General features: G+C 54.1%; 8 protein-coding genes across 8 annotated transcripts; 4 read left to right on the top strand and 4 right to left on the bottom strand.

The window, feature by feature from the left end:
- Nucleotides 1-488: 488 nt before the first annotated feature.
- On the top strand, nt 489-1,455 carry N657DRAFT_641718 (Elf1-domain-containing protein). Its single transcript, XM_062792202.1, has 4 exons — nt 489-729; nt 811-949; nt 1,014-1,061; nt 1,123-1,455. Exons 1-4 carry the CDS (start codon nt 685-687, stop codon nt 1,287-1,289), a joined length of 399 nt encoding a protein of 132 aa, XP_062651476.1. The 5' UTR covers nt 489-684; the 3' UTR covers nt 1,290-1,455.
- On the bottom strand, nt 1,187-2,595 carry N657DRAFT_223441 (PRTase-like protein). Its single transcript, XM_062786292.1, has 5 exons — nt 2,459-2,595; nt 2,231-2,397; nt 1,810-2,168; nt 1,583-1,754; nt 1,187-1,530 (listed from the first exon to the last, which is right to left on the bottom strand). The coding sequence occupies exons 2-5, from the start codon at nt 2,377-2,379 to the stop codon at nt 1,479-1,481; spliced, it is 732 nt and encodes a 243-aa protein (XP_062651475.1). The 5' UTR covers nt 2,380-2,397; nt 2,459-2,595; the 3' UTR covers nt 1,187-1,478.
- Nucleotides 2,596-3,202: 607 nt separating this feature from the next.
- On the top strand, nt 3,203-6,656 carry N657DRAFT_641715 (uncharacterized protein). The gene is made up of 2 exons (XM_062792201.1): nt 3,203-5,857; nt 5,909-6,656. Exons 1-2 carry the CDS (start codon nt 3,587-3,589, stop codon nt 6,182-6,184), a joined length of 2,547 nt encoding a protein of 848 aa, XP_062651474.1. The 5' UTR covers nt 3,203-3,586; the 3' UTR covers nt 6,185-6,656.
- A 555-nt stretch (nt 6,657-7,211) lies between these two features.
- On the top strand, nt 7,212-7,922 carry N657DRAFT_566080 (uncharacterized protein; the record flags this gene model as incomplete). The annotated part of the gene is made up of 3 exons (XM_062788405.1): nt 7,212-7,269; nt 7,357-7,625; nt 7,683-7,922. 3 exons carry the CDS (start codon nt 7,212-7,214, stop codon nt 7,920-7,922), a joined length of 567 nt encoding a protein of 188 aa, XP_062651473.1.
- Nucleotides 7,923-8,653: 731 nt separating this feature from the next.
- N657DRAFT_653854 (serine-tRNA ligase) lies at nt 8,654-11,143 on the bottom strand (the record flags this gene model as incomplete). Its single annotated transcript, XM_062794451.1, has 19 exons — nt 8,654-8,728; nt 8,776-8,805; nt 8,860-9,016; nt 9,076-9,110; nt 9,169-9,203; nt 9,322-9,422; nt 9,481-9,512; nt 9,562-9,609; nt 9,663-9,705; nt 9,756-9,823; nt 9,909-9,966; nt 10,024-10,134; nt 10,186-10,291; nt 10,348-10,417; nt 10,473-10,597; nt 10,650-10,686; nt 10,743-10,813; nt 10,878-10,988; nt 11,122-11,143. The coding sequence occupies 19 exons, from the start codon at nt 11,141-11,143 to the stop codon at nt 8,654-8,656; spliced, it is 1,335 nt and encodes a 444-aa protein (XP_062651472.1).
- A 1,159-nt stretch (nt 11,144-12,302) lies between these two features.
- On the top strand, nt 12,303-14,668 carry N657DRAFT_641710 (DUF1671-domain-containing protein). Its single transcript, XM_062792200.1, has 8 exons — nt 12,303-12,738; nt 12,813-13,268; nt 13,328-13,418; nt 13,477-13,581; nt 13,655-13,866; nt 13,928-14,111; nt 14,180-14,384; nt 14,454-14,668. Exons 1-8 carry the CDS (start codon nt 12,664-12,666, stop codon nt 14,488-14,490), a joined length of 1,365 nt encoding a protein of 454 aa, XP_062651471.1. The 5' UTR covers nt 12,303-12,663; the 3' UTR covers nt 14,491-14,668.
- N657DRAFT_631471 (Ham1-like protein) lies at nt 14,665-15,464 on the bottom strand (the record flags this gene model as incomplete). The annotated part of the gene is made up of 4 exons (XM_062791057.1): nt 14,665-14,764; nt 14,822-15,037; nt 15,114-15,187; nt 15,279-15,464. The coding sequence occupies 4 exons, from the start codon at nt 15,462-15,464 to the stop codon at nt 14,665-14,667; spliced, it is 576 nt and encodes a 191-aa protein (XP_062651470.1).
- Nucleotides 15,465-15,703: 239 nt separating this feature from the next.
- N657DRAFT_223236 (P-loop containing nucleoside triphosphate hydrolase protein) lies at nt 15,704-16,604 on the bottom strand. The gene is made up of 3 exons (XM_062786291.1): nt 16,328-16,604; nt 16,068-16,213; nt 15,704-15,985 (listed from the first exon to the last, which is right to left on the bottom strand). The coding sequence occupies exons 1-3, from the start codon at nt 16,511-16,513 to the stop codon at nt 15,793-15,795; spliced, it is 525 nt and encodes a 174-aa protein (XP_062651469.1). The 5' UTR covers nt 16,514-16,604; the 3' UTR covers nt 15,704-15,792.
- Between the last annotated feature and the right edge of the window lie 205 nt (nt 16,605-16,809).

The following is a 16,809-nucleotide window of genomic DNA, read 5'->3' as shown; positions in this document are numbered from 1 at the left end:
GCGGGGTACGGCAATCGGATCGACTCCCCGCGAGCAATTGAATCTGGATGGCTGTGGCGGGAGCACATGGACACTGTACAATACGGTAGACTACCTGAGTCCAGTGAGCGCCGGAATGGTATTAGGATAGTGAAAGCAACGTTGCAACATCACAAACCTCTGGCGCTTTCATCTAAAGAGATAGCTAGGCGTTGCATCAACCGGATGTGGAATTGATTGGAGTTGTGAAGCAGGAAGATCAGCAAGTCGACCAGAAGAGGTGGATCTGGCGTAACGTACGGAATACAGCGGCATGGACAGGGTGTGCACGAGCCACCATGCACTCCCGCTTCCGTCAGCTGCCATGCGACAGTGACGGCTCTGCATCCTTCAAAAAGGCCTGAGCCAGAAGCTTGGCGGGGTGCACACTCCGTCCAACGTCAAAGCTTTGAAGCCATCTGCAGATACATCATACCTTACAGCACTCATTGCGCGACGCGTTCCAGCCACGAAATTCCAAGTATACAAAGCAAAGCAGCTCCGTCGCAGAAAAGGACCGAACGACACCTCGAAGCTGCCCGTCTGCCTCCAAGCGCGCTCGTGTCCCCAAACCATACCTACCTTACCAGGTTCCCGTATCGGCGACATCTGTCGCAACAAGATACAGACTCCCTCCAGAGCGAGCCACGATAATCGTCAAATACGATGGGCAAGCGCAAGAGTTCGAGAAAGCCCCAGGGGCCCAAGAAGGTACCTAGGCAGCTACAGCACGATCCATCGTTTTCGCCCGCCAACTTGAACCGCACGCTGACCCCCATCCTCTCGCTCCAGCGCGACCCGCTGCCCACCAACTTCACATGCCTCTTCTGCAACCACGAAAACGCGATCGAAATCAAGCTGGACAAGAAGTCGGGTTGCGGCTGGCTCAACTGCAAGATCTGCGGCCAAAAATTCCAATGCGGCATCAATTGTAAGCTTGCCGGCACTCCCCTGCGTCGGCGCGGAACGACACCGCGGCTAACACGCCGTCATAGATCTCTCCTCCCCGATAGATGTCTACAGCGAGTGGGTGGATGCAGCAGGTAAGAGAATCCCAGACGGAACATCCTGGCCCGGAGTACTTGGGCTGACAAAGTCTTCCAGATGCTGTCGCCCAGGAGGCGCGCGAAACCCAGGACAGATCCGCTGGCGGTGCCAAGTTGAGTAGCAGGCGGGTAGGCGAATCGAGGCAGAGGATGGACGAGGAGGATGAAGGCGAGGGCGGCTATGAAGGCGAGGGTATCGTCGGCGACGATGAAGATTACGATTGACTATGAGGCTTGGGGAAGATGGATGTTTCTGTACTGTTATTCGGGTTGGGATATAGGAGCCGCGAGGAAAGCGGTCGATACCAGTTCACGCCGGCCGGGGTCGGCGCAGGGCCACTTCATTGGACAGAATCTGTAATACTACGCTGTGTCTTTATGCAAACGCTAACTGATCCTTTGAAAAGCCATGCTTCACCGGGTATAATACCGATCGCCAAAATCTCCAAGACCGGGTATAATGTAGCTACGGGAGACGGTGAGCCCAACGCTCGGTCTCAAAGGTGGGAGTCACTCACTTCTTGTCGTCAAGCCCTTGGTCCACGAAAGCCGTTACCAGCCGAAGCTTGGGGAACTTGGTCGCAAAATTCTGGATGCCCTGGGGGCTCGCGAGCACGTTGAGGAAAAGGATGCGCTCCTCTGGCACACCGCGCGACTTGAGCACGTCGACAGCCATGATGGCAGAGCCGCCTGTAGCGTGATCAGTCGCGCAGTCATTTGGTTATTGTGCGTCAACGACACATACCCGTCGCAAGCATAGGGTCAAGCAGAAGCACCCATCGGTCGGCAATGTCCTCGGGCAGCTTGTCGTAGAAGAGCTTGGGCTGAGAAGTCTCCTCGTCTCTCTGTATCAGGATCTTGCCAATCCTCACGGACCGGCAGCACTCCCTCAACCCCTGCTCCATGGCCTCGCCGGCTCGCATGATGGACACGCCGCAGATCTTACCCTGGAACGCCAACCCATCGTACGAGCGTCCGACTGGCGTAGTGACCGTGTGCTCGACGGTGGGGAGATGGTTGAGGCCCTCCTCAACCAGGAGCCGGATGATCCTGTTGGAGTAGAAGATGAAGTCGCCGCGCTGGGTGTTTTTGTCTCGGATGATGCTGCGGCCATATCAGTCAGGACCCCGCGAACAGCTGTGTGTCCGAGAACGGAAATTACTTACGAGAGCAGCGCAATCAGCTGGGGAGTCTGCGGGAGGATGGTGACCGTGTCGACTTTCACATCGGTCGAGACCGCCGCCGTCGGCTTTTGGCTCTCGGAGCGGTAGTCGGGGCCAACACATTGTGTCGGCGCGGGCCTGACGTTGGGCATTGCTGATCGTTGGAGGACCTTGGGCCAGTGAGCGTGAGCCGAATCCACTAAGATCAAGAATCGGGTATGTGCAGACGACGTTAGAAACCGACAGCGAGGGAATCGCTACCCGGGTTGGCTACCTGAGACGGTGGAAAAGGATAACCGAGAAGGAACAGAACCAATGGAACAATATCGTATCTAATTATTGCGTTTCTTTAGGCAGGTTTGCTATTTTGAACCAGTGACTTGATTCACTGCTGAACGGATCCGGAACAACCCCACCAAGGAAGCTGGAACACGGCGGACGCCACTTCGCTCTTGTCTGTCTTATCTCGACCGACCCACTGGCCATACAAGCCTGTATTTGTATGTACACGAGAGAAAATGCGCCTGGTCGACGGGAGCTCGAAGCAACCAACTGTCAAACTACAAGTTCTACGCGTAAAACCAGTCTCGAGCGAGGCGATCGCTCCTCTGTCTAACGCTCTCGTCCGCCGCGGTAGCTTAGGCGGCCTACCAAAGCGTGTCTACTACTGTCCATGCGGTTTGAACGGTCTCTAGTTCAATCGCCAGCTCCTTCATCCAATTTGAGGCAGAGTAAAAGCGGTTGTAACTGTCCAAGTAATTCCCGTCTTTCGTTGAACCTTAAGAAGTCCGGTCCCAGAACCCTTGTGCCAAGAGCCCGCCGCCAGCCCCACCAATACGTGTACGGATCCGTAGTTTCTTCAAATCCCAAGGGTGCAAGGCTGCCGGAAACGGCGTGCACGAGCCATCTGCAAGAGCCAGGGACTTAGCTGACAGTCTGAGACGGCAGTTGTGGGGTGCTGGGGGTTGTGTTTCCCAAAACAACAACCACCACCGCAACACTGGCATATCGCAATCGCATTAAACAACACATCTGCCTTTGCGCATAACATCTCGCAGTGCGCGTCTTTTCTTTTGCTTGCGCGGTCTGCTTCAATACAACGCATAAAAGTCTGCAAGCCTTTGAGTTCCCCGATCATAGGCCAACCTCCTTCTAGCGTTTGTCCACGCGGATTGATCCCTTGCGACGTCTTGGCAGGTCGCGGAACCACAGTCTTGACCAGCGCTTCTTCTAGCTACGGTTGAGCAGGATGCTCCGCTGATATCCATCAGACCTGTGAATTACAAGCGATCAAATGAGCCTTTCTTGTCCAAAGCAGCCCATCCCGCGCCAAACTTCTTGCCCCTCCTCGGAGACACCATGATGGCCACCAATGCGGGCTCAGTCTACGATTTCGGCTTCGCTCCCGCTCCGACAAAGAAAATCACCACCTACGGAAAAGGAGGGAGAAGGAGGACTGATGTTACGAGGCCGGCAACTCTTAGGCACGCTGAGTCGGCGCCGGCGATCCCTTCGTCTTCCACCAAGTCCCAATCTACCTCTCCCGAACCGCCTCGCCTGACGACGAGAGCTCTCAGTTCTGCCAAGGTCAAGCAACAAGACATCCGCGAGTATGGCTCCGCATCGCGCCAGAAGCCCGTTGAAGGGGCGCACAGCCAACCGCTTCCTGATGTCTATGACTTTGACTCGCAACCCGATGAGCTACCGAGACCAACGAAGAGGAGACGCGCTCCAAAGTCCTTGGATAAGGGAAGGCCCAGCGGCCGCTACTCCACACCAGACACGTCGCCTATACGTGGCGGATCGCCTGTGCTATTGAGCGAGGAAGAAATACCCAGTTCAGCACCGGATGCGATTCCGCCAGCCGCGTCAAAACAGAGTACGCTCGAGGAGGACATTGAGATGAGAGATGATGTGCCGAGCTCCATGCCATTCTCAGCCAAGACTTCCCGGACTTTGAGAAACCTCAGCGTTGGCTCCAAAAACTTGGGAGCGAAGAGGCAGCAGATTCCCATCCGCCTTTCTAAGCAAGCTTCATCCGATCCCGCCACCAGAGAACCGCCAACACCGCCGGCCGCCGCGACCGGTCCCCATCCCCAGCCAGTCCGGAAAAGGCGGCTAATCGATACTCTGGCTGCACAGGCCGAAGGAATGGGCAGTTCATCGGAAGATGAGGTTTCATCACAGAGATCAGACGATTACAATTCACAGTCTCCCCCGGCACTGCAGAACTCTCCTCTACCTCCCCCATCAGCTCTCCAGCCGAAATCCATTACTCGCCCTGTGATGACGGTCCAAAAGGCCGGGCCCAAATTTACCTACAGCCAGCAGAGAACTATGCTTGCCGATGACGATCCCATACTGGAAGGGGGCGGCCTCGGCGACCTCGATGGGCCAGCCGGGGGCGCATTGTTTAATTTTGGGCGTCTAACGAAAAGCGCCACCGTCAACACATTTTCATACCTTGATGAAGACGACGAGACCGCCAATGCCGGCGCAGTTCGGAGCATTCACGAGTTGAGGCAGGCTGGCGCAAATAGCCGCTTCGCTGACGAAATAGATGATATTCTCGACAGGGTGGGCTCACCCTCTGCCACGCCCTCGTCTTTGCGGAGGGGTGCACTCCTTGAGCTGGCTCAAAAGATGAAGCAAAAGGATTTCCGTCTCCAGTTCCGGAACCACAGCGACGGGGAGAACCTTCTCCGGTCCCTCGCGGATGAATCGGATGTGATCTCTGGATACGCAATTCTGGCCATAATCACAACACTCCTCGCTGCCACCACGTCGGCCCATTTAATTCGACAGCTTCGCTCGCAGGGCCTTGCCGTCCTTATCAGCAGACTCCTCGACGTTACCGCCGACATGGTGCAGCTCGCCAGGGACAGGAAGCAGAATGTATCGAGGAACGGCCAGCTTACCATCGCATCAATCAAGTCTTCGCTGTTGGAGCTGCCCATCTGGGAACCAGTCTCCCCCACATCAATGTCACCGCGTGCACTGGCGCTGAAATGCCTCGACCTCCTAATGCGGCAACCTACTCAAGCACCCGTCGAGGACGTGCTTCCCCGGGCGGTTACGGATCGCTTGTTTTCAATCGTCGCTAGTGGCGTGTCCAACTCAGCTTGCTGGGATTTCCCAAATCAGCAAGAGTCTTGCGACTTTTACCTCGCACTCTACATATTAGAAGGCCACTCAATTAGCGCGATGCAGTCTGAGCTCTGCTCCATGTGGACCGAACAATACGCCCCAGTTGTCGCGGACGTCCTGGAAACAGCTCTGGAACGGTCTGCCGACCAGTTTGGAGACCTCGAGAGTCTGGCCTTGAGGATATCCCTTAACATCACGAATCACAATGGCCAGGCATCGCAGTTGTGTGTCGAAAAAGGGTTGCTCCGCCGTCTTACCAAATCCGCTTGCAACGCCTTCGGAATGGTCTTGACTTCGATGAAAGGCGACTCATTATGGTCCAAGTTGCTGGAGTCCCTGATCATGATGCTGGGAGCTATGATCAACTTCTGTGCATATTACCCGCCCGCTTCTGGGAGCTTGGCGGAACGTGGCGATGGGACGGACCCGGCCCTGAATGAGCTATTTCGGGTTTTCGCGGACAATCACGCGAAAACCTCTGATGTAGGCCACTCAGACTCCATCGTAATGTCCCAACCGCTAACTTTGTCTCAGGCCGACTCAATGGAGAAGACGCAGCTCAACGTCGCTCTCGGTTACCTCTCGATCTTCCTCGGCTACCTCTGTTTGAGCGACACGATCAGGGACAAGTTCGTCCTTGTTCACCCGAAGAAGACTATGCGACCACTTCTCGACTCGATCAACGAGTTCATTGCGTTCCACCACAAGGTCGCGGAGGCGCAATCCGGTGAGGGAGCAAGACAAAGATCCGACTCGGGTTCTTTGGCCCGGCTCCAGGAACTGGCCGACCAGCTCGCAGTCCTGCGCTGAATCGACTGTACGCTCCGCTGCACCTCTTCTTGCAACCTTCATAGCTTTGGCATTCGCGGATTCGAAAACGGTTTGCATAAGGGAAGTGCTCCTGATGCTACTGGCGATATGGCTCTATGCTTTCTGTTTTGAGATACGGACGCGATGACTCAGGGGGATCCATAACAGGGCTCTGGACACGAGGGATGACGGTCAGACACGAGACATCCATCATAGACGCAACGGCACCTTGATTTCTTGTTTTCGTTCATGGCGCTGAGGTTGAATGTGATCAGTGCTCCTGTTTGTCCCAATTAACAAATGTGCACGTGCAACAAACTTTTTGATGACGCGGCAATCATGGCAATCAGTCGTGCGGCTGAGTGGGTGGGCTGGTAGGATAAAAGGTGTCGGGCAAGCCAGACTTCGATGCTCAGGACTGCATGTCATTACTTCAGAGTCCTTTTCGGCTGAAATCGAAGATACGATAAGGTACCGTATCCCATCTGTGTTGAGCCGCAGCGGGGGCTGTAAGACCCAAAGCGACCCAAGCGGGCCAAGCGCCACCTGCCGCCAAACCCCGCCGCGGCTGAAGCAGCCAGCCCGCTCACGCAGCGCCTGCCAAGGCGGGGTGAGTGGCCCCGCCACGGGCCATGAGCGTCACAGGGCCTCGGCGACGTAATGAGCCTGGAATCGTTCTGCACGTCAGGTCAGGAGTGTAACTGACAGGCGAGACAGGTCCTGCAACACTCTACAGAAAGCTCATCTGAATTCTATCGTTTGACGCGATAGAATCACTCCCTGCGTTCTAACCCCTACCTTGTAGTGTGTTTTGAAGGGCTGGGGCGATTGGATTTCAGCGTGCTTCTGCTCCTGCCGACCACACTCGTTTCTCTGGACTTCGATCGGGATTTCGACTCCAAGCATCCAAACTATTCAAGACTGTGATCGTTAGTCCCGTTGCACCGTGTCACGACCGTTACTTACAACCTCCAAAAACCTGCCAGCCCAATTGAAATACCGTCGCGACGACGACGAAACAGTGTAAATGCCATCCACACTCGCCAAACAGCGGAAGATTGCCATAGTGGGCAGCCGCTCAGTCGGTCGGTTTAACACCCTCTCTTTTTCTTCCTCAGTTACCTTCCAACCACCACGCAAGTCACTGACACGCACCGATCCCTTTCTTCCAGGCAAGTCGTCCCTCGCGGTGCGCTATGTCGACGGGCACTTTGTCGAGAGCTACTACCCGACCATCGAGAACACCTTCAGCAAGGAGATCCGGTACAAAGGGCAGGAGTTCGCGACTGAGATCGTCGACACGGCCGGCCAGGACGAGTACAGCATCCTCAACTCGAAGCACTTCATCGGCATCCACGGCTACATGCTCGTCTACAGCGTGTCGTCGCTGCAGTCGTTTGAGATGGTCCAGGTGATACGGGACAAGATCCTCAACCATCTCGTATGCAGCACTTGTCTCTTTTATCTTGGTACCATTCAAAACTCACCATTGTATCAGGGCACAGAAAGCGTCCCGATTTGCATCGTCGGCAACAAGAGCGACCTGCGCCCGGAGCAGCGGCAGGTGACGCCCGAGCAGGGCAAGGCGCTGGCCGACAAATACGGTTGCGCGTGGACCGAGGCGAGCGCGCGCTACAACGAGAACGTGGCTAAAGCCTTTGAGCTGCTCATCGGCGAGGTCGAGAAGTCGCAGAACCCGAGCGAACCGACTGGCGGCGGCAAGTGCGTGGCCATGTGAGCACCAGTTTCAAACATAGTGCCTGGCCGCCTTTCAGATTTAGTCTTCGAAGGGAGCTTGCTCTTTTGTTTTGGGGGGAGAAGTGGAGTTTGAAGGGCGGGAAGAGGATACAGCGAAAATTTTTGAAGGGGGAGGATGGTGGCTGGAATGGCTCACCACATCTCGATCAGGCAGTGATTCTGCCCTGTCGCAATACGTTCACAGGATTGGAGGGTTGGTGGTTAATGCGGACTTGTGCGGGAAGGTAATGGGCTGGATATGTTTTCCATGTGCTATGTGCCAGTTTGCGATAGCCCGGCTTTGGCTGGCTTTGTCTTTGTGATAGGGGTGGTTTCTTTCTGCATTTCCCGGATTTGAATGAGCCAGTATCATTGCATGTGCAGGAACAGCATTTGGTGGCTGCCTTGAAGGGGCGGTGTTGATGTTCGGTCTATCAGAATGTTTACATGACCGGTGGAGGATAATGTTCTTATGCGAACAGGACGATGGCAGTTGCCGAGGCACTGTCCTTACGTTTATGGCTCTCTGAGAGATCCAACTGGCACCAAGTGCAGATGGCATTTAGTTACACTTTCACTCACAGCACCAGTTCTCGTCAATGACGAGATGACATTCCCTTTGTGATTCCGGATCTCATTCGCACATCAATCCCAGTTCTCGCCAACTAAACAAGCTCGCTACTAGCCTGCAGGCAACAGACACGCGAGACCTCACATAACCCCCATTCTTCCTTACCGAACGGGAATTTCTTTCTTCTCCGTTCCTGTCTTCGCAAAGGGGATGAACTCGGGTGCTCCAGGCAGGTACTGGGTTCGTCAGCAACGAGCCACACACAAGCGTCTTCTCGACTTACCTTCCGTAGCGGCTCAGGGATTGTGACACCCTGAATTCAAGTCAGTTGAGCCATTCGAGACAGACAACATCATAGCTAGCTTACATCTTCAGTCTGAAAATTTTCCAGAATCGCGCAGATTGTCCTCGTCGTCGCCGTAAGAGTCGAGTTGAGACAGTGGACGTAGGTCTTCTTGACATCTGTCTGCTTCTTGATGCCGAAGCGGATCTCCAGGTCGCGGCTCTGGTAGTCAGTGCAGTTGCTGCGTCGGATGTTAGTTGCTGCTACAGAGCTCTCGCCAGATACTGAGGCTACACTTACGAGCAGCTGACAAGCTCCTTGAACTCCCCTTGGTGCTACATAAAGAGATGATCAGCAACCACGACTGAGACCCCTTGAACACTCGAGGCTTACCGGGAACCAAGCTTCAAGGTCGAGCTTCTTCGCAGCTTGTGTGGGTTAGCAAGTAGTAACGTGGAGGCTCATACAGCCCGACATACCAGCATTGTCTAAAAAGTTGGAGTTAGCTACGCAGTTGTACCGTTAGGAAAGGAGGCCAAGACATACTGAGAGCGCCCGAGACGATGGCGACAACGCGGTAGGGAATCCCCAGGGATTTGTAAAAATCCTCCGAGGTCGAAATCATGCTTTCAAACATCTCCCAGGACCTGCATCGTGTAAGGCTGTGCTCCAAAGTACCCAGCAGCGGGCCAATTCGTGACTCACTTCTCAGGGTCTGTGATGCAGAATTGCTCGACCTGTCGCATGTGAGTTAGGCTCCGCAAACCAGGAAGCACAAGTACAAACCTTGGTAAACTCGTGGACGCGGAAGATACCCCAGACATCTTTCCCGTGCTAGTAAAGGTTAGTACCAGCAAAGAGCTGCATAGGATTCAAGCTGAACTTACAGCACCGGCCTCTTTGCGGAAGCACGTCGAGTAACCTGCATACCTGGTTTCGCCGTAAGTATCGATTCTGACCCAGGCATGCAGTATCCTTACTTCAGGGGTAGTTGCTTAGGTTGTAGCCACTCGTCGCTGTGATAGGCAGAGATGGGCTGCTCAGAGGTCTGCAACGAGTTAGTGGGATGTGAGCATGGGGCAAAACCTAGAATGAAGGTGCCGCTGCCCACCAGAAGACCGGGCCCGACTTACCGCAATAAGGTACTTGTCTGCCTGGTCTCCAGTGACCTTGTAGAGCTCCTCATCAAACCTTGGTTGGAGGTCAGGGAAGACCTTTTAAACCAGTAGAAAGGTGAGGGCAGCTTACTGCGAGAGCTGAGCAGTCTTCGCCATCTGGTCCCTGAGCATGAGTTGCGGTGTGTGCAGGGGAATGTAATCCCTCTCGTGCAGAAATTCGAGGCCATAGTTGATCAAAGCCCTAGCATGCCGTCAGCAACTTCGAATGGAAGCCAAGGAGCAGGAACCGTACTGATTGAGAAACACACCCCAGCGCCGAAGGAAGTACCCGCGATGGCCGACAACCTTCACGCCCCTCTCCGGGTCGTAGCCGTCCAGCTTGTCAAGGACCTCGTGGTCTATTCCCATCGTCAGTCCAACGGGCACCAAAACAATAAGGTGTTGCTGTCCTCACGGGAGAGAACATTGCGCTTCTCAAATTCTACACCGTCGGGGGCCCAAGTTCGTTCAACCCTGTTGTTGTCCTATATCGTACGGTCAGGTCTCGGCAGATTCTTACGGAGTTGGTTCTCAACGGACCTCATTGTCGGAAACGGGAACGGAATCGTGCACGATATTGCCGATGAGCCTGATTTTGGCCTTCAAAAGCTTCTCTTTTTCGGCAGCTGAAGCGAGCAGCTCCTTTTTCTCCTTCTCGAGATCGGCTTAGTACTCGTCAGTGCCTTGGTATTACAAGTATACTTCGAATCTTCCAACCTTTTTGCTTCAGGAGATCCGTAACATCCTCTTTGGCCTGTTGGCAGCGGTCAGAATGGCGTGTGATCAGGGGCGTACGGCGGAGGTGCCTGCCTTCTTCTTAGGGCCGATCTGCTTCTGAACCTCGTTGATTTTGGCGTTAAATTGGGTGGCAGCATAGGCAGCTGTGCTCAAGCAGATCAGACATCGGATATGCCACGGATAATCGAGACGCCGTGGTCGACTCACTTTGACGGTGGTCCTCGAACATAGCGATCACCTCGTCGACAACTTGCACCGGGGCATGGCGCCTGCGCTGACTCTCCCTGATTCTCTCAGGGTTGCCGCCGCGCTCGACAACTGTTCAATACCCGAATTAGCCCCCCGAAACAGCAACCAGGACTATGCCAAGCCATGATCGCGTGCAATTGACATGGCGGCCGAAACTGGCAGCTAACGTGGCAGCGCGTGGAAAGGGAGTGGAAACTCGTACTGAAATCATTGACGTCGAGCATCTTGGCTGTTGTTCGATATGACGAGCAAAAAGGTTTGCTGGGAAAGAGTCCACGACAGGGGCAACGCTTCGTGGTCGCAACAAGCTTCAAACTCGGCGGTGGCGTCCCGAGTTGATGGCGGGGCACAATATTTATTCGCGGGGCAGAGGGGAAAGGTGGTGACACTGTGACAGATTGGGCCAGGGGTTCACATCCAGTTCAGACTTTATCGATAAGGTGTCGGTAGTGACTCAAAGCGAACTGGGTGGTTGAAACTTGAATATCAACTTGGAGTTGGGACGGGAGGCATTTCATAACTTCCATGCACAACTAAAACCAGAAAGGCACTCAAATTTTTTGAGTCACAGTTGGCTGCGCTTTCAAGTTACCTTTCCGTCGTCTTGGAATGACTGCTTCCGACACCTCAAGCACGCTCGGCACGTCACCCATCGCACCGCCCTCGCCCTCCATATCACACTCCTTCTGCTGCGATTCTTGATGACCCAACGGCTCAGGCGCTTCTCAGCCTCTGCCAGTTCATATCTGTTCAGCCACCTGTAATTCCAACCTCTAGGATCCATGCCGCCGGTATCAACTTGTTCAAGCAGTTTCAGTTTTCTAAGCTACACCTCTCTACCCCGTATAAAAAAACATGTACAGTATATGAGATGAGACGAACCTCTGGGCTACCTATAGCAGCACTGACAACTATTGGGCGTAGCCTCATCCGATCTCAGTTCTAACGTACCGTTTCCGGGTTGGAGCAAGCTTGCTGATGTTCTGAATCCATTACTTGGCCATTCCTGTCCTTGAATCGGACAAGTCAAGCGGCTGGTCGAGAGAGATCAAACGACGTATTGCGTTTCAGAATGTATTACATGCTTGGAGGTGTGATGATATGGAGCACCAGCCCATCAAACAATTACCACGGTGTACGGAGCAAAGGCCGTACCATTACTAGTACCTCATTGTGGGGCAAACGTTCAATACATATGTACCAGGTCTCGGTCTCACATCAAGTGTCCACCAAGGTACTCTGTTACCTAACCTTACCTCTCATGCTTTGTGAAGCGAAGCTTGGTAAGGGTAGGCTTCCTGCAGCCCGGAAACAACGTTTCTGCGATTGTAGACATGAGCCTTGAACATCGCAGCAAACCCCTGAACATGACAGCCACAAGAGTCAAGCCAGAGTTTCACTTTGTTGCAAACCTCGTGCGGGGTTGCTCCGAATCGCATATGACCCGGAGCAAGTGTGTTTCAAGACACGCTTAGGTACTTATTAAGTCTGGTAAGTAGTCGAGGCTTGAAAGAGGCAACAACCGCTTTAACCTATCGTGGCTGCTTCCATGCCTGATGCCCTCGCAATTGAAAGCTCACGCACCAACGCTAAGCCTCTTTTTCCCACCAATATCTTTCCCACATTCCTAGATCCCTCGATATGACCCCGGTGCCCGACCGTCGATAGTGTAGCGTTGAGACAGCGGCTTGCTTGGCACGCAGCGCGCCTCGAGGACAAAGAGTGGCAGTCCGGGTCCAAGGAAATGGCCGGGGACGAAGCGGTGGACTGCCCCTTTTGTGGCTGGACAAGTGATTCTGGCGAATATGGAATGTTGCTGGTACAGTCTTTGACCTGACGGTTGCGGACCGTCGACTGTGTCTGAAGCAAGTATGACATGCTGACGGGCCGCAGCACATCGAAACTCTCCACTCCGAGGGAGAGTCGCCGTTCACGGCGAGAGAAGATAGTGCGGTAGAGGACTCTGGGACAACTGAAAACTTGGATTACGTCGAGTGTCCGGTTGATGGCTGCGGCGATCTCATTGTCCTTCAGGAGTTGGACTATCACCTCGAGCTTCACTCCCAGGAAGAGGCAGACAGCGTCCAGGAGAAGTCAGCCGTGAAATCTGTCACTGAGGCCGCACCTTGTACCTCGGGTCCTTCGAGAATGCATCGCGAGGCAGGAAGGCACCGCCAGTCCACCGACGACTCGGATAAGAACGACCGCCAGGCGAACGCCATCTCGGCTTGGAGGCGGTTGCTTAAAATGCCCGGATCCTCGTCAGGTCATGGCATTCTGTCGTTTAAGCGACAACAGAATGAGAAGCATTCATCAGCTGGGCATTCCATCCGCGGCAAGAGGCTTAGTGTAAGTGGACTTGTTCCACATGACCATTGATGCTCCGTGTTTGCTGACGAATTGCATAGAAGGCACACCTGGGTAAGTACGCGTACGAGGAGCGCATGCCGGATTGGCTGGTAGTACTGCTCAAGAAGGGCGGCCAGAATACGTCCCAAGGTGGGTGGAACGTGCTCGTTGATCGCAATGCTGGGCCGGCCAACTAACAGCACACCAGGCGTCGTCTCTGTGATAGCGCAGTTGCTGGAGCAGAGCACGTCGACAAAGTACGCTTATCTCTGCCATCCATGCATACAGCATGTGTCCAAGCTGAGGCGTGAGGGTATGCCCCCCCCCCCCCCCCCCCCCCCCACCGGCTGCTCCTCTCCCATGCTCCCTATGCTCACGGCTCCCAGGGGGGTTCTGTGGCTACCGAAACATCCAAATGATGTTTTCATACATTATACACACGAAGTTCAAGGGCCACGAATACCTCCGCGACGCCCTTCCGTCCATCTTCCAGATCCAGGAATGGATTGAGACTGCCTGGGATCAGGGAATCAACGCTCATGGCCGTGCTGAGACGGGAGGCATCAGGGGAACAAGGAAATACATTGGCACACCAGAGGTACGTCATCTCCTCATAGCAATGCTGCCACCATTCATATGACTGATTAAGAGACAACCAGGCGCAGGCAATTCTCCGTCTTCTAGAGATTCCATGCGCTGCTCAGGCGTTTAAGCATCCGGAGCCTGCCAAGTCGGAGGCGCTGCTCATGGAGCACGTTGAAAACTACTTCCAGTCAGGCGTCGAGGATCCCTCGCAGCACATCCGGAAAACCAAGCTACCACCCCTTTTCCTCCAGCACAACGGTAAGCCGCCTCGAATCTCAGAAACCACACCATCTAGGCTAGGACAGCTGGCATTGACACCGAAACAGGCCACTCCATCACCATCATTGGGTTCGAGAAAGAAAGAAACGGGGCCAAGAATCTGATTGTGTTTGACCCATCCTTCCGCGATTCGTCGCCTATCGTGCGCCTCATCGGGCAGACGTTTGTCCACCCCACGCCGGATGTCGCCCTGAAACAGTACCGTCGGGGAACCAAGTATCTCAAGGCGTACAGGGAGTTTGAGATGCTGAGGTTTGTCATGGGGCCTGTGTCCGTGCCTGGGCCAACAAGAGATGTGCTAACACTTTCTCCCCCAAACAGACTAGTAGTAAAAGATGACCCAAAGCCTGAGCAATAGGTGGACAAATTCAAGGGCGGTCGGTCGCGGCTCTGTTCTTCATCCAAGGTTTGGGTGTGTAGAGAATCTGGGCATAGCTTAGTGGCACGTAGCGAGCGGGAGTGTCTTTCCAGCGACGGGGTGTCATGGCATTTTGACTCTGTATTTTAGCATTGTGATTCAGCGTTGCTTTTCTCAGGCCGTCATTTCCTTCGCAAACCACTCCTGAAGCTTCGCCAGCGCCCGGTAGCGGTGCGAGATTCTGTTCTTTTCTGCCTTGTCCATCTCAGCATATCTGTTCCGGTCAGTCAGCAACACGACAAACAACAATCACGAGAGTACTACGACTTACGTTTTCCCCTCGTACTCAAAGATGGGATCCCATCCGAAGTTTGCAGGGCCCCTCGCCGGCACAATCTTGCCGTCGGTGATGCCCTGAAACAGAATCGGCTCGTGGCCCGGCCCCGCCGAGTAGGCAAAGGTGCACACTGCCTTGGCCGACTTGTCGTCGTAGGCGGCCAGGAGGTTGTTGAGGCCCTCATGCCCGATGGACGCCAGGAACCATTTGCTAAGAAAGAAAGAGGCGGCCATTATTATATGTGTTTTGAGACAGAAATACATAAAAAATGGACAAGCCGACGTACATGTACGGCCCCGGCAGACCGTTCAGCGCGTTGAAGCAGAGGCATGTGTCTTCGACCAGGACGGGGCCCTCGACCTGTTTTTTTGTTGTGACAGTGCGTCCCTCGGTCAACCTATCATGTTTGTCCAATTTTAGGTTTGCAAGTTGATTGATGAGACAATATTACCAAGTCGGCTGCCCGGCGGCACTTGTCAAGCGTCACCTCCTCGAGGGTGCCCTGGATCTCGGGCAGGTCGAGCGCCTGGCTGTCGACCTGGATGGCCGGCTCCAGGATGGCCTTGACCTCGCCCAGCTTGTTGGCGTTGCCTGTTATGAAGTTGACTATATGCCGGGCGGCGGTGGGGGGCGTCATTTTGGATTCTCTAGAGCGGAATGTATCGGAGCTGCTGGTGTTGTTTTACGCAAGGGGTTAGTTGTATTAGTGGGGGTTGTAAGAGCACTGTGTAGGTTTTTGAAGGCACTGAAACGTCCCGCTGATGTCAGGGCCCCGGTTGCTGCCTAAGGCATGAGAGTGACAACAGACAGCAGAACAGAGGACTCAGAGAGCATGTTCCAACTTTCGGCTCTAGGTGCGGGAATCTAGCAGGCACGAGCTTTGGTGGGTCTGACTGATATGGTCATTCCTCATGTCCGAGTTCTCTCCCCTAGCCAACCTCCCTAAACAAACCCCTTAACAGCCCTCATGGGGCATTGTCCTTCTTCCACTGCTCAAACCACTGCTCGATCCTCTCGACATTGCTCTCCATCTCGTCGGCCGTTATGCTCCGCAGCTCCACTACAATCTCCTCGTCATACGACTCCTTGGCCTCCTGCAGCAGCACGTCCATGATCTCCGAGTCCATATTCTCCTGCAGTTTCACCTCGGGATAATTCCTGCAGTCTTTGTCAATCTCTTGAATCAGCCATGGCAGATAATCCGCCTCAAGATGGAATAGCAACTTGGTTGAAAACTCACCTCGCCGCCAGCCGGTCATACAGCGTCGCCGTGTCCACCCGCAGCACCACGACCAGGTCGATCCAGCTTTTTGGGAACAGGTCGCACGCGTGCCAGTCTATTATGCAGCCGCCCTGCTTGACCTCGTCTTCGATGGCGTCAAGCAGCTGTTTTTTTTGGATCCTCTGTTAGTTCCGCCCAGAAGTACATGTACCCGGATACTCTATGAAGAAAAGAAAGTGATACGGATATGTAATTAAAGAGAAATGAACAAGATTTACCTTGTCCTCATCCACGATCCAGCTCTGATACTCGTCGTCCCACCCCTCGTGGCATTCGCGGTCCTTGACCACGTCGTTGACCGAGATGTGCTTGAGCCCCGTGCGCTCGGCGAGCAGCTCGCTATGGCTGGTCTTGCCTGTGCCGGGTGTGCCCGTGATGATGATGTTGGGGAGACTGCGTGGCATTTCTACTTCCTTCTTTTTCGTCTTTTTCTTTTCCTTCCTTCGCGAAACCTGGGAAAATCTTCTTGTCTTGATTAAAAATCTTCGCGGCTTTTTGTTCTTGTTTGGTTGTATGGTGTTTCGGATGTAAGTGACCGACCCCGAAATAATTTTGCTGTCGCCTTTTTGGGGTAAGAATGTGCGACCATGGAAATCCCCACTGTGTCGAGAGAGCCAGCCGTTGGTGTTGCAAACAAGACCACCACAACCAGGCCATCATTAGAGTTCTGCTTGCTCACCATGTCAACTGTTTGAAGTGG

This window comes from Parathielavia appendiculata (genome assembly GCF_033297405.1).
Source record: "Parathielavia appendiculata strain CBS 731.68 unplaced genomic scaffold N657scaffold_2, whole genome shotgun sequence".
NCBI lineage: Eukaryota > Fungi > Ascomycota > Sordariomycetes > Sordariales > Chaetomiaceae > Parathielavia > Parathielavia appendiculata.
The sequence above is the reverse complement of the archived record's forward strand: the minus strand, read 5'-3'. Positions and strand labels throughout refer to the sequence as shown.